The sequence below is a fragment of the Equus quagga genome, chromosome 5 (assembly GCF_021613505.1).
Source record: "Equus quagga isolate Etosha38 chromosome 5, UCLA_HA_Equagga_1.0, whole genome shotgun sequence".
NCBI lineage: Eukaryota > Metazoa > Chordata > Mammalia > Perissodactyla > Equidae > Equus > Equus quagga.
The window spans coordinates 17,930,998-17,946,717 of record NC_060271.1 but is presented as its reverse complement, the minus strand read 5'-3'; the positions used below and the strand labels follow the sequence as shown (position 1 = coordinate 17,946,717).

At 36.1% G+C, this 15,720-nt stretch overlaps 1 protein-coding gene across 1 annotated transcript in view; it reads left to right on the top strand.

Moving 5' to 3' along the window:
• Window positions 1–15,720, top strand: part of RLF (RLF zinc finger) — a 71,820-nt gene that overhangs the window by 22,976 nt on the left and 33,124 nt on the right. The window contains exons 2-5 of the mRNA XM_046661757.1: window positions 2,883–3,037; window positions 4,449–4,530; window positions 8,551–8,683; window positions 14,964–15,166. Of these exons, the coding sequence (XP_046517713.1) occupies window positions 2,883–3,037; window positions 4,449–4,530; window positions 8,551–8,683; window positions 14,964–15,166 (573 nt within the window). The remainder of the gene's footprint in view (window positions 1–2,882; window positions 3,038–4,448; window positions 4,531–8,550; window positions 8,684–14,963; window positions 15,167–15,720) is intronic.

Genomic DNA, 15,720 nt, shown 5'->3' with positions numbered 1-15,720 from the left:
GTTGGAAATTTGAATAGGATATCCAGATGGAAATGTCTAATTGGCAGTTAAGGTATATACCGAGGACTTGAGAGTAATCTGCCTGGGATGCGAATGAGAGCACCCCAATAAGAATGTTTAAAATCATCAAAGTTGGTGCCTGATTGGGCTAATTTTTCTATACATGACTTCTCAGTGTAGTTAGCTCTTTAAGGGCAGGGAGAGTCTCCATCCTCATTACCCAGCACACTATTGGCACATGGCAGACATTTGTGGAATAAATGAGTTTATTGAAACAGAGAAGAGCCCATTAATTTGGTCTTTGCAGAATGCCAGTAAACTTGAGGGAGTCATATTATCATTTATTACTCCTTTCTCTTTCAGGTTTTTTGGTGTCTAAAATTTAAATTTTTAAAGAGAAAATGAGACCTTACTGCTTTTGGTAGAATTTTGTTTACATGAGATATGTAAAATGTTATTTGGATGGCTATAATTCATTCAGCTTAATCTTGAGCTTTTAAAAAAGATGATAGTGAAGATTGTTCCAGTGATTCTTCAGATGCCCTGAGTATGCCCATAACGGATATATTAAAGAGACCTCACTGTTTCATTGGACTAACACATGAGGGGGAAAAGATTTAGGAATATAAAAAATATTGAATCTTTAATAATATAAAAAATATTGAATCTTTGAAATTATGTGACTTGTGGAAGTCTTAATGGAATGTCTGTGTCAGAAGATATTGATTGGTGGCAGGAACATTCTAAGTGGCAAGGGGGGGACTGTGGAAAGACACACCTGATCTGTATACACTCTGCCCTTCTCTTTGCATACTTTAGCCAGCAGTTGGTTAATTTGCATGTGTAGTTTCAACTGTCATGTTGTGTTGACTCGTTCTGAAAGCTCCATGAAGATAGCCCCCCATATCTTTTTCACCAGCACCTAGCGCTATACATAGAATAGACCATCAATAAATATTTGTCAAATGAATAAAATGGTGAATGTGTTCAACAAACATTTAGTGAGACTTGAGAATGTCTGGGGGTGGGGGCTAGAAGTGAGTGGAGGAATGTTAGGCCTATATTGATAAGACATGGTATCTGACTTTAGAGAGCATAAAATCTCGTACTGAATATAAATTTGGAAAGCTCTCTGCTTTTTAGGTTAACCAGTTCGGACAATAAGTAATTTGCTGACCTAAAACAATTTCTTTCTAACATAGATTTTAATAAATTTTTTAAGAGAGATTATGTGAAATCTTATTTACATAACAGATAAGCACATATTCTCTGTTACTTCTCTCTATTCATTTAGCTGAAAGGATTGTTATGGAGTCAGTTCTATGATCCTGTTATTATTCAGGTTTTTTCTTTTTTATTAAAATTTGGGATTTGAAAATGGGGACATAATGCTTTTCTGAAAACACAGAAGGAGCCCACTTCTCTGAAGTGTCTGTGATAAAGCAAAGATACTTAATTGAATGGATATACTAAAATAGCTTAACTGGCTTGATCATTCAGGTATGCAAAGATCAGACAATCCAATGTGTTAGTTGAGAGAGCTTTTTCTGTATATGATTTAAAGGTTTATCATGTATTTCCTTGTAAGGTAGGCCCCCCCGCCCCACGTAATCAAGACCAGTCAGTTCTTAATTATCAGAACTGATATAGGGACTGTTAGTGTGGAAACTGAAGCTGCAGAAAACCCAGTGGAATCCGGCATTGTTACCACGGCTATTTGTAGTTCTTTAGGCAGAAAAATCAAAGTGAAGACAGGACGTTAGGAATGTTTGAAGTTTTGGGAGTAATCAATTCAAATCATATGTAATTCACTCAAGATGAAGCTACCCTCTGAAAAAAAAACTTTCCTATTGAAGTAGTCCCAACCAAAGATTGTTAGGAACCCCCTAGCCCAGTCAGAAGGTGTATTCTGGGGGAAAAACTTGTATCCTGCCTATGTATAATTCAAGTATTAATCTAACTAGATATATCATTTAAGCATAAGTAAAACCTAATCATTTGTTAGAAGAAAGAAATATGTTAATAGAAGAGAGAGCAGCTCCCTGGAACCTAGAGAGTCCCTAGGCAAGAATATGGCAGTAGTTTTCCAGCACTTCCCAGAGAGAACATAAGCTGGCTTTCCACTATCATTTCAACAGATTCTTAGCGTTGGGCACATGTAACATATTAGACTTTATTGTGGTTTAATTTTCCTTTGTTTTAGATTTCCTACTTACCAGATATCTTCTTAGATACCAAACTATGGGAAATGGGGTACCTTGGATGGTAATATGACTATCCCCCACTGTAAACAAATAAACTGGCGTTTGGCCTATATGTTAATTTCAAAAAAAAAAAAAAAAAAAAACTTCATTAAAAATACAAATATAACATCAACCTTTTATAAATTGGTTAGTGTAAATAAAGCCTAATCAATTCTGTGTGTGCAGAAAAAAATGGATTTTATGGAGCTCTAGAACTGAAGGCCATACTCAATAGTATTTTCTTGTAGAAGGCAGGGATCATAGTCCTATTCTTGTAGACCCAGTGCTCGGCACATGGTTGGTGCTCAATTTAATGTTGTAGTAACGAAACTCACTGAATTTCAGAGACGTTAACTTGAGACCTCTAGTGAGAACAACTGTAGGTGTTTTATGGCTCTACTATTAGATTTGTTCTCATGTCAAAAGAACAGTTCTCACTTTTCTTTAACTCATCATAACAATTCATTAAGTGATGAAAATAGAATCCTCTAAACAAACTGGAGGAAAGTAAAAGGTATATGCACCTGTTAGGGAAAAAGAGACAGGGTGGTGTGGGTAGTGTGTTTAAGAACAAAGATAATCTATTTGTTTCATTGTTTTTATTTTTCAAATAATTAAAACTTTAATTTTATATTTTAGACCTTATTGCAATATGCAAGCAACAAGAATGCATCAGAACATATTGTGTATCTTCTGGAGGTATATCGACTTGCCATCCAAAGTTTTGCCAGTGCACGCCCGTATTTAACTACTGAATGTGAAGATGTCCTCTTAGTGCTTGGCAGATTAGTACTGTAAGTTTAAGAACTTAAATCACTTTAAAATTGAGTACTTTTGGTTGTAATGTTTGCCTGACTTCTCTTTACTGTGGCAGGACTTTATTCAGAGCACCATTAGAGCTATACCTTCTAACGAAATTTTCTTTGCTCTTAGCCTTCATGCTCAGGTTCCCAGGAGATAAAGTACAAATGAAGCTCCAGCCAAACAACATAATCTTTAATTGCCTCTAGAGTCACTTTTCCTACTCAGGCTTAGAATCCAAGAATGATACTTCTGTCCTTAGGTATAGATCAGTTCAAGTGACAGAGTATCTGCAAACTGTAGTGGTCTTTGAGGAACACTTTGGGGAGAAACACTATGAAATTCTGCGATTCAATTATATTATTTGAACTAAGAATAATTTTACTAGCAGAAAATATTGAGGTGTAGTATCAGAGTAGACTCTTAGATTACCACCCTAAGAGTCCTTGATGATTTAGCTGCTGTTTTAATATTTGGCTGCCTAGTAGCAGACAAAACTACACCTTTAATGTAGTTTTCATCTACAAATTGAAAAAATACACAGCTATTTAGTTCTTAGCTGGGGAGTCCCCTTGGTTTACTTTACGGATTGTTTGATGGGATAACTTCTAGTCTGGGTGGTCCGTTTTATTTTTCTCTGGCCTTACCTGTTTTCCTTTCTATTTTCCAAAGCCCAAAACCTGAAACACCATACCTTTATGAAACACAAACATTCTTGGTTTTATAATCCCATTATTTCTCCTGCTAATCCCACTTTCTCTGTTACCTATGCTAAGGGGTAAAATAACATTCTGTAAGATTTTAGAGAGGTGTTGGTTGATTGGTATTTTGAGTTGGTCTTTATTCAAGTTGTTAAGCATTTCCTTTTTAAAATTCTTCTTGTTATTTCTTCCAGGTAATGGTTAGGGTAGAAAGAAGAAACTGGTTTTTTTTCTTGCTTCATTTGTTAGAGGTAAAGAAATGACCTTGCCGGTCTTTCTGCTTCCTCTGCAAGTGACAGGAACCTATATAGATGACAGTTACATGTATTTATCACTTTATCAGCTGAATTGACAACAGCATGAACTCGTGTTTCTGTCTTCTGGAATCAGAATGGTTCTTACATGGGTACCCTCCCCATACCCTAATAAACTAAATAAAACTGCTTGGAATATGATTTCTAAAGGGCTTATATTACTACCAAATGTCTTAAAGCAGCAGCGTAATTATAAAGCCTCTTGGTTTTTCTTCTCCGTTTTAAAGTTGAAAAGCCAATATGACAATGTTGAAGAAAATTTTGAAGAATAAAAACAAATTTGGAATAGTCTAAACAAATGTAAAATGTATATTCAGTATCACTGTTATACTGTACCTGATTATGACTATAACCACCTTTATATACTGACTTAGTTGTTTATATTGTAGGAGTTGTTTTGAATTACTGCTTTCAGTGTCTGAAAGTGAACTGCCATGTGAAGTCTGGGTACTCTTCCTTCAGACTCTACAGGTGAGTTGATTCGGGCTCAAAAAAGGTTTCTGTTTAGGTATCCAAGACACCTAGTTAATTTCTCCCAGAAAACTAAAATTGGAAACTTAGAAGAAAAACATATTTGTAGTACTGGTATTCATGAAATGAGAAGGAGGCCTTCCAGATGAAGAGGGTATCTTAAAAATTGTGGTTTTTTTCTTTCATTTGGTTTTGTTAGCCTTTACATAGCTTGGAAATCAACAAAAAAGTTTTCATTATTCAAAAACAAACCTTTAGACAGAATAAAGCTGTTAAAAATGTAAAATCGTATATGGTTATAAGGTAGCTATATTTAGATTATTCATAGTACAGTTGTCTAGTTAATTTCCCCCTAACGCTTCAGGGATTGTGTCAAGCATTAAAAGTCTCCTGTACAGCCATAATTGTCATCATAGATTCTGTTCATGCATTTTACTTATAAGAGAGCTACGTTGCCTCTCATTGGCTTGATTATCAGCTTTCGTAGTAGGTGAGCAGATCAGAAAGTAGCAAGTTGGAAAGGGAGAGTAGGGTAGGAGGAAAAGCAAGTGCAATGCCAGCAACAGGAGGCAAATTTGCCTGTAACTGGTAGAGACAGAAAAACTATTTTTAAAAAATACGATATAATAAATAGTAATAGCCTTCATTCATTTATTATCACTAATTATGTGCCAGTGCTCTACATGATCTTTTACGTGTTTCATATCTTTTGATCAAATTACAAACCTTATAATGTAGGAATCTCCGTTTCCAACTGGGGAAACAGGTGTAGAGAGGTTAATTAGCTCACCCAAAGTTACACTGAGATTTATCCCCAGAGCTTGCTTTGTTAACTGCTTCTTGGAGGACACAAACTCCATAGTAGCCTGGACCTGTTTCATGTAGACACAAGTAAAGATTTGCATATTAACAGACATGCCTCATTATCTGGAAACTTCTTTCCTCTGGGATATATAACCCAAAATGAAATGATAGAACGTTAATCTTTTTCTCTTTGGGGAGGAGAGGATTCTTTCTCATATTCTTGGCCTATTTTAATCCCTGTAATGTGGTCCTAATTCCTTACATGTTAATATGGCTGCTAAAATCATCTTTCATACTTGGCACATTGATTTTGTCACTCTGTGTTTTGAAGCCCACCAGAAGTTTTGTCCTGACATACAACATTCTAGAAGGGCAAATCTACTTATTAGGGCTGTTACTCTTATTTTCATTCGTATCCTTAGCGCAGAGAATACTTTCATATTTCTTCATTCTTTTCTTAGATTGTATGCCTGAATAAAATATTTGCCTTTTTTTCCCACCTGTATAACTTTTTCCAGCATTTATGAGACATTTAGGGTATATTTTGGGTTTTTTTGTTTTTTGTTTTTAAAGATTTTATTTTTCCTTTTTCTCCCAAAGCCCCCCGGTACATAGTTGTGTATTTTTAGTTGTGAGTCCTTCTAGTTGTGGCATGTGGGATGCCACCTCGGCATGGCCCAATGAGTGGTGCCATGTCTGCGCCCAGGACTTGAACGTGCGAAACCCTGGGCCACCGAAGCAGAGTGTGCGAACTTAACCACTTGGCCATGGGGCTGGCCCCAGGAGGTATTTTTGAATAAGTGTTCAGTAAGATAAATGCAGTAGAGTTACAGATAAATGTAAGACATGGTCCCTGTTGAAATCTAAAAAATACAACCTTGAAGTTTTCCTATTTTAGATGATAAATAGACAAGGCAGCAGAGGGTTTTGAGGATACTTTTGATAAGAGAATAGTTTTATCAGAATAGGCCATAGATAGAATACTCTCAATCACTGTTGACAGCTTGTGTAACCCTTCCAGACCTTTTCCCTATGGATATAAAAATACACTCTGAAATGGATTTTTTAATAAACAAAAATAAGATCCTCATTTTTTGCAACTTTTTTTAAAACTTAATTTATCATGGGCGTATGTGTCTAGGATTGCATATATAGATCTCCTTTTTTAATTACTGCCTGGGGTTGTCTTATGTGGTTGCACCATAAATTGTTTGGCCAAATCTCTTCACTATTTGTTGTAAAAAGTGCTAGAGTGAACATCTTACTCTAGTATTTCTGTATTGTAGAGTACAAGATGTGGAGCAGGATATTTTTACCTTGAAAAAGAAACAGTGGCTGGCTCAGTGGTGCTGCACTTAAGTTCATGCGTTCTGCTTTGGCGGCCTGGGGCTCACCAGTTTGGATCCTGGGTGTGGACCTGTGCACTGCTTATCAAGACATACTGTGGCAGGCGTCCCACATATACAGAGGAGGATGAGCATGGATGTTAGCTCAGGGCTGATCTTCCTTAGCAAAGAGGAGGATTGGTGGCAGATGTTAGCTCAGGGCTAATCTTCCTCAAAAAAAAAAAAGAAAGAAAGAAACAAATCTAAGTTCTAAAATTATTTTAAAAATTCCACCATAGCTTTTAAAGACTCTATTTAATGTTACTTTTTAAAAAAATTTTGCTGTAATAAATATATATCTATTGGTAACCAAGGATTACACACATCCTTCTTACTCAGAATAAACTGTATTTTGAACAGATGAAAAAGTAGAAACTGTTTTTGTTTTCAACCAAAACTGTGGCTTTTTATTTTAGTTGCTGTGTATCATGGTAGGTGATAGTGTTTTCTGCTAAAGTGTAGTGGTAGTCTGTTACATATTACCAATATGGTTAACACAGAAAATTCTGGAATGTTCATGTGGAGTCTTCATCTTCACTGCAAAGTAAATACCTGTCGCCCTAAGTGAAGGAGAAAGAAGCCTGAAGACATGTCAAGCCATTAAAGGAAAATTGCAGCATTAGTTAAATATTGCTATTAGTAAACTATTAATTGGAAATATTACTTCCTGTGTTCATTTTATATCTTAAACCCTTTCTTAGCAGAAGATAACTCAGCATATTGGGAGTGTGTATGTTAAAAACCTGTCATTTTGACATGAAAATTAAGGTGAAAAAATGAACTTTTTTTTTATGTTTTACTTAAGTGAATATGATTATATTCTTATGTCTGTGAACATTTTGTTTTGTTTTGGCTTTTTGTTTTGTTTTTTTAGTGAGAAAGATTGGCCCTGAGCTAACGTCTGTGCCAGTCTTCCTCTATTTTGTATATGGGACGCCCCCACAGCATGGCTCAATGAGTGGTGTGTTAGTCTGCACCAGAGACCCGAACCTGTGGACTCCGGGCCACTGAAGCAGAGCACATGAACTTAACCACTATGCCACTGGGCTGGCCCTGGAACGTTTTTAACTTACATTTTACAAAGGAATAGTCCTATAAATGGAAGCTTATGTTCTTTGAGAATTTCAGCAGTCTAAAATAAGGGAAAATGAATTCAAATTTTAGAATATGGGAACAACCAATAATCCACTAGTAATAGAAGACAGTGAGAGATACACTTAACCATTTATGTCAGGTTAAATTTCTGACATCTTTCTTTCCAGCCTTTGTGTTTATAAGTATTTTAAAGAACAAACCATTGGCAATTACATTTTATTTGTTTTCTGAGGCGGTAGAATGACACCTAACAATGTATACTTTCCATGACAGTATAGAGAGCCACGTCATTTAAAAAGTCATTTGATAGAAAAATTTAAATAACTAAAAAAGTATATTAACAATTGGTGTTATTTAGTATTTCTCTTGGAAGAAATAGGTTGCCTGTGTGAATACTGTAGAATCCTTTAAAAGAAAGCTGTACCAAAGGCCTTAAAATAATTAAATAATTAAAATAATTAGTAATGCAAAGATGTAAATTGAATTGTGATAATTTTACATACGGAGAATTCAGGAAAACATTATAAAGGTGCACTTTTACAGTGAAAACACACCCTACTTTTAAAACAGCAACAGAATTTTACAAAGCTTTCAGGATAGTTGCTTTTCTACTTGTTTCTTTTTAGGAAATCCAAGATAGAGGTCCTTGCATAGATGTCCAGATATATTGAAAAGGCAAAACTACTTTTTATATTGCTTATTAGCCTGTTTTCTGGATATGCTGTTTTTGTTTTAGGAGTCACATGATGCATTATTGGAATTTGGAAATAATAACCTACAAATATTGGTTCATGTTACCAAGGAAGGGGTGTGGAAAAACCCAATTCTTCTTAAAATTCTGTCTCAACAGCCAGTAGAAACAGAAGAAGGTAAGCCTTAAAATTTCACTGACTATATTGAAGGAGGATTTAGTTCTAAGAGAATTAAAATTATTTATGGGTTAAAATTTTGTAATTTTCACCTGTATATCTATACCAGTCATTCTGTTCTCCTTTGAATAATAAAAGCTAACCATTAGCATTTAATGTTTTGCCTAAGGATTCTTGCATTTTTTGGTAGTGTGTTAAGTATCCCTTTGTATTTAGTTTAAAATGCTGCATTGAGTGAGAATGTTCATACAAAGTTCCTGAGGAAGAAATGAATAATCTGCTTCTGAGTCTTTGGTATATAGTAGAACTTTGCTCATATTTTGTTCACTGGTTACTACAGCTGAGGACCATGAAAAAAACTGCTATTTTATTTTAAACTTATGAAATATGGAATTTAGTGTTTTGTATAGAAATGCAAAGAATGAAAATTTTTGTTTGCAAAAAATTGTTGGTTTAAGACCAGAAGATTTATGAATTTGAGTTGACATTTGCATTCTAGACACACAAAAGTATCTCATTTGATATGACCAACAATTGTGATTTCATTTGCTTTAAATTAGTGGAAAATTAAAAGGATCACATTCTGTTATGTTAAGTATGTTTTGGGAATAAAAATGAGTTTCAGAACAGCTTTTATTTTATTTTATTTACACTTTTGGTACCTCCTTAGTTTAGGTCTTAGTACAGGCCGTTTGAATATTGATGCTTTAAAATATTCCAGTTAGTTTATTCATTCACCAGGTTTGACAACCTACTGTATACATGCTCTTTGGTTTTTCTGTATAGTGAAAATGAGAAGATTGTCAGTAAGGGTACTTAGATTTTCTCTTGGTCCCCTTCCTCTGATAATTCTGCTTATCAGTTAGACTGACAAAAAAGGAAAAAAGTAAGGAAAAGAGCTATTAAATAGAGAAGAGATTGGTGTTTATTTTCTGTTGAGGTTCCCAATAAATGGCATCCCTTTGTAAATATAGGCAGATGGAGGCCAAAATATCACCTTTGTTATTAAAAAACGTTGTTAGAGGACAGAGCCAAATAATTTCAGAATTGCCAGAATTAGGCAGATCCCAGTCCAGATAAGGCCTGACTAGGGTGGAGAAGAACACATGCTCTTTGTAGGCAGGTCCAAGCCCAAGAGGAAAATGGATAGAGTTCCGTTAAATGTCTCCTGTTTATTTTCCCCTGATGTACTAATTAAATATATCACCCCACCTCAGGAGTTAACAGTACTTAATTTCTTTTCATGTAGAAAAGATCAAGAAATGGGGAGAAGCACTGTTTGCCCAACATTCCATGGTATTGTATCTATTGAATAAAGATTAATGAACTACCCACTATCTATAAGACTCTGAATGGAGACAGAATACCTACATATCTAAGGAATTATTCTGAGAACCACGGTATAAGTGGTGAGCAGCCTGTGGCTTGCCTGCTTTCTCAGTTGGCTCTTACCCTAATTTCCGGTCAAAAGATTAGAAAGCTTCCTTTATAGTTCTGCTGCCCATGCAGCCCAGATACTAACATTTGATGCCAGAAAGTAATGATTATCATCTCATTGTCTTCTGTTCAATAATGTAGTAGTCAGAAGCATAAAAGTACACATTTTTTTTAACATCCGAGGAACTCAATAAGTGCTTTTCAGTAGTTTTTTTGAATAAAAGAAAAGTCTATAGGATTTTTGTTTTTTTCTGCTTTGAATTCTTGAATTTTATTCCCAATCCCCTCCCCCCCCATAAGCCCAGTTTATTACTGAAGTGTGTAATAATGACTAGTTCTTGATGCTTCTGCCTGACGTGATCAGCAGGGAAATGAGTGGGTCCCCCCACCCAGATTCTGGCCCATGTACTGAAGGCCTTTCCACACCCAGCAGCCTACCATAGAAGGTGGGGATGGTAAGGCCAAGGCCCCATTGATGCTTCATGGCCTGAGCCCCAGGAGTGATGGCACCAGCTGCCTGGGCATAGGCAGGCCACAGCCCCAGAGACCTAAGCCCCCATCAACAGTGGACCACATGGCCCTGGCCCCCCGACTTTCACCCCCCTGCCCCCGGAGTGATTCCAACTCAGAGCTCAGAGGACACCCAGAGTTACCATTTGGTATCTGCCAGTTTTTCCAACTGACCTATACCCTAGCCAGCACCTTCCTCCCCTACTTTCCTGATTCATGACATCAAAACACTGGCTTTTCTCCTTTTCCTTGAGGCTCAGGAGGGCCAAAGCAACAACCCTTCGCTGCTTTTTCTCTCTCCCCTACCGTGGGTTGAAGGAAGGGATCCATCTTGCGTAGAGGCACGAACTCCCTCCCCTAAATCAGGCTGAAAAGGAACCAGCCAGCTCTTACCTCCTCCTAATTGTTTTTCTTTCCAAACCCAGTTTATTTTTTGCTTCTCTTCTACCCCTACCCCCCACCTCTGAAGCCATTTTATGAATTGTTATATGCCACCTGAGCCTCCAGTAAAAACAAAAGCAGGCTTTCCTGTTAAAAAAGAAAAAAAGAAACTGCTTTTTAACTGGGCCTTAAATATTACCATTTTTTACATGATGGAATATATACGGGGTAAACTGTCATGATATTTGCAACTTATTTTTAAATGGCTTGGAAAAAGAAAAGCTAGGTAAAGAAATATGGCAAAACAGTTCAGTTGTTGAATCTAGATGGAGGAGAGGATATATGATTAAAAATTTTTTTGTATTAAAATCTTTGGAAAAAAATACAGAAAGGATCATATTTGGGAATGAGACTTCTCAGTGTGCATTTATTATATCCTTTTAAGTATTGAAGAGTATGGGTGGATTTCCTTTTAGAAAGTAACATTAAGTAAAAATTGATTTTAACATAACTTAGAATGATTTTTAAAATGCAAGATTGATCTGTATGTTAAAAATTGATACAGCGGTTTAACTGTAGTTATAATGTATTCAGTAAAATAGTTTTATCTCATAGAAATAATAGCAGACCTATAGAGTACCTGTTATGTGATGGGTGTTGTATTAGTGCTTGCTGTATCTCATTTAATCCATAAAATAGGTGAGAGATTACATATGTCCAAGGCCACATAGTTAAAATTGTGGAGGCAGAATTTGAGCCCAGGTGAGGAGATATTGAAAGCATTTGATTGATGAGTGATAACCATTCAGTAGCAAAATACATGATTTTATTAAATATCTCTAATATACAAGGCATTGTGCTTAGTGCTGTTGTAGGGAATACAAAAGTTAGCAAGACATGTATTTGTTCAAATTGCTGGTAGTGTAATGAGGAAGATATCAGAGAGAAATAACAACAACTAATATTGAGCATTTGCCCTCTGCCTTGCCGTGTGCTGAGTGTCTTATCTGCATTACTGGTATTTCATTTATGATTTTTTCACCTCTGTGAGGTGGATATTGCAAAACCTTTTTACAGATGAAGAAACCAGAGGCTCAGAGAGGTCAGTTAATTTGTCCAAGGGTCTCATAGCTAGAATGTGTGCGAGTCATGATTCAACTTCAGATTGGTGATTTCAAAACCTGAGATCTTAACCTTTATACTCTATAACCCTTTGTTACTGTACTTAAAGAGAAAACTAAGTGTGGTGAAGGAAGTAAAATGCTGTGGGAATTTAGAAGGGGGTGGGTTGTGTAGATTACATGCCTGTTTGCAGGTGTGGGGTTTGTGAAAATGCTTACAACTTGGTAGGGCAAATACACAGAACAGAATCTGATGTCAGGCAGAATAGGATGTAGGGCTGGCGAGAAATAATATGGACAAATTAGTTTGGAGAGAGTTTTTTTTTTTTTTTAAAGATTTTATTTTTTCCTTTTTGTCCCCAAAGCCCCCCGGTACATAGTTGCACATTCTTCGTTGTGGGTCCTTCTATTTGTGGCATGTGGGACGCTGCCTCAGCGTGGTTTGATGAGCAGTGCCATGTCCGCGCCCAGGATTCGAACCAATGAAACACTGGGCCGCCTGCAGCAGAGCGCGCGAACTTAACCACTCGGCCACGGGGCCAGCCCGCTGGAGAGAGTTTTAAAAAGAATTGCTTGGTTATACTAACTGAGTTGATATCCTTGAGGAAAGGAGTTGACAAGGAAAGATAATGCCAAAATTTCATTTCTGTGTGATTGAGAGAATACCATTATGGAAAATAGAAGTAAGAATGAGGAGCTATGTAAGTAGGAGATAGTGATTGTGAGTTCATTTTGTGGGACTAAAATGGAGAAGTGCAAGTGAAAGTGATGCTTTCCATCCATGTTTTTTGACCTTGACTGCATATTAGAGTATCTACAGAATTTAAAACCAAAACAACAAACACACACACCCCTCAGTCCAGGCTCCACCTGCTAAATCAAAATCTCCAGAGTTGGAGCTCTGGAATCCAGACCCTTTTGAAGTGCTGCAGGAAATGTGTACTGTCTACCTGTAAGTAGTGAGAGTAGAAATTGGTACAATCTCTGGAGATGAATTTGGCAGCAGTTCTACTTCCAGGAATTTTGTCTGTAGATACAGTCCTGCATATGTGAAACGGCCTGTGTACAGGGCTGTAAAATGTAGCATTATTGGTCATTGCCAAAGATTGGAAAGAGCTTGCAAGTGTACCAGCAGGGGATTGCTTAAATTAATTGTAGTACATCTATACAGTGGAATACTGTTCAGTTGTTAAAAGTATGGCAGTAGCTGTAAATGTCCAGTGATGATAGAATGACCTGTATGATATATTAAGTGAGTAAAGAAATACGTCTTCTGTACTCAGAATGTTTCTGAAAGGATAAAGAAGAAATTGGAAATGGTTACTGTTTCTTGGAGAGAGAGACTAGGGGACTGGAGTCAGAGTAGAAAGGAGACAACTTGTGTGTGTGTGCGTGCATGCTCTTTTTGTCTGGTTTATTTTGCTTTTCATCATGTATAATCTGAATCCAGCATTAGTTTCTCACATCTTCCACAAGTGGGGAGGCAGCTTTCAACTCTACCCTTTTTTGTGTGCCTTTTGAATTTTGTGTGATGTGCCAATATGGTATTACCTATTTAAAAAAAGAGAATTTTAAAAACTCTACAGTTGATTTTGCTGTGTAGTTAAGAGTGGGTGAATGGTTTGTGCCCCTCCCCTTCAGTGGTTTATGGTTAATATTAATGATTTCTACTTCATATGTCCCCTGCAGATCTAGCAGCTTGGGTATCACCTGAGAGGCTTTTTTTAGAAAAGCAAAAATCTCTAGTCCCATCCCAGACCTACTGAATTAGAATTTGCATTTTGATAAGGTTCCCCAGGTGATTCAGAAGACACTTTCATATTTGAGAAACACTATTTTAGATGAACCACCTGAAGCAGTACCTGAAGCAGTTTATTTGCTCCCTACTTGTCTTGACATGCAGTTTTCTCACCTCTGTTCTTTAAATAATACTATGTAATGATATCACCCATTTGTTGAGTATCTACTATTCATAAATCGAGGGCTTGTCCAGAACACTGTACAAATCAGTGCTCAGGTGCTTAATCTTCAGTACTATTCAGAGCAGCATTTTCCAAAGTGTGTACTGAATCAGGAACATTATCAGTACATTGTACTGATAATATACGTAAAAGGGTTCTCTGGTCAAATCAGTTTGGGAAACATTGGGTTAAATAAAAGTGAACAGTTTTCTTTATTGCAGGACTGTTCAGAGATTTGACCAAGGAATCCTTTTTTTTTCTAGGAATATCTCTCAGGTGTTTTGGTCGGTGGAATACACTTTGAGAAATGCCTGGTTTAGAGGAAAGAGCACCACTGGCTTTGGAATCCTTGGCAAGTTACCTAATTTCTCTGAATATTCATTTTCCTAACCTTAAACTGGGGATAATAATACTTGCCTTGGTGGTGGTGTGAAGAATAAATGAGAGGTATATAAAAACACTCAGCTTAAAGCTTCGTACCTCCTCAGTGTTCCAATGGTATTTAATATTACATAGGTTACTTCTTTTTCTTACTGTTACGCTTATAGTTCATTTCACTGTGTCTTACTGTCCTTATCAGAAAGTGAGGGAGGAGAAGGTTAAATGATTCATTTTGGTGAAATATTAGTAGCTTTATTAAAAGTTTTGGTGTTCAAAAGAAAACTACTAAGTAATATGAGAATCATTAGCAAAATTAATTTATTTTGCTCTGCTCTATTGGATGAGTATTGAGACCAGAATAAACTTCCCAGTTATATCAAAGGAATTTTTAGTCACTAAAAACAAATCAACAACAACAAAAGATATCAAACTTTCATCTTAACACCCTTGACATGTTTTGTTAAACTGTTTTCTTTTTTCTTTTTTTAGTCAATAAATTGATTGCACAAGAGGGTCCTTCCTTTCTCCAAATGCGAATAAAACATCTGTTGAAATCTAACTGTATCTCCCAGGCTACTGCTTTATCAAAACTGTGTGCAGAATCTAAAGAAATTTCAAATGTGTCATCCTTTCAGCAAGCGTATATCACATGCTTATGTTCCATTCTCCCTAATGAAGATGCTATTAAGGAGGTGAGTAAAGCAGATAACTGCTGTTGTCATTCACACTTACTATGAATTTAATAGATTTTGATAAATATTGCACAGCAGGATGAAAACCAAGACTCATTTTTTCAGGCTACTGAAAAGTACTATTTTAGTTGTATATTTAACTGTTCAACAGATTGAATATAAAGTTATGTGTTGTAGGTGGATTTGAAAAGTAGATAATTAAAGAATATGCAGATGGATGTTTATGTGTTTGGGGGATGGTTTGCTTTTAAATCTTTAAACGTGAAAGTTGTTTTTTCTTCTTAAAGTAATGATTTCTCTGTGTTTGGGAAATGAAGAAATTATTAATACTGGTGTCAAGGGATAAACTAAAGACAATGGCGCTTAACTTTAAGTAGCTTTATACATTTAACTTTGTAAGCAGAGAAGTATAGAACTTTAGAACCCATGAATACGTTTTGAACAATGGTTAAGTGGACAAACTGGATATCATGGAAAATAATTAAGTAATTGAGTTTTTTTAAAAACTATTTTATCAGTCAGATTGCATCCTTTTTTTTTAACCTGAATCATTG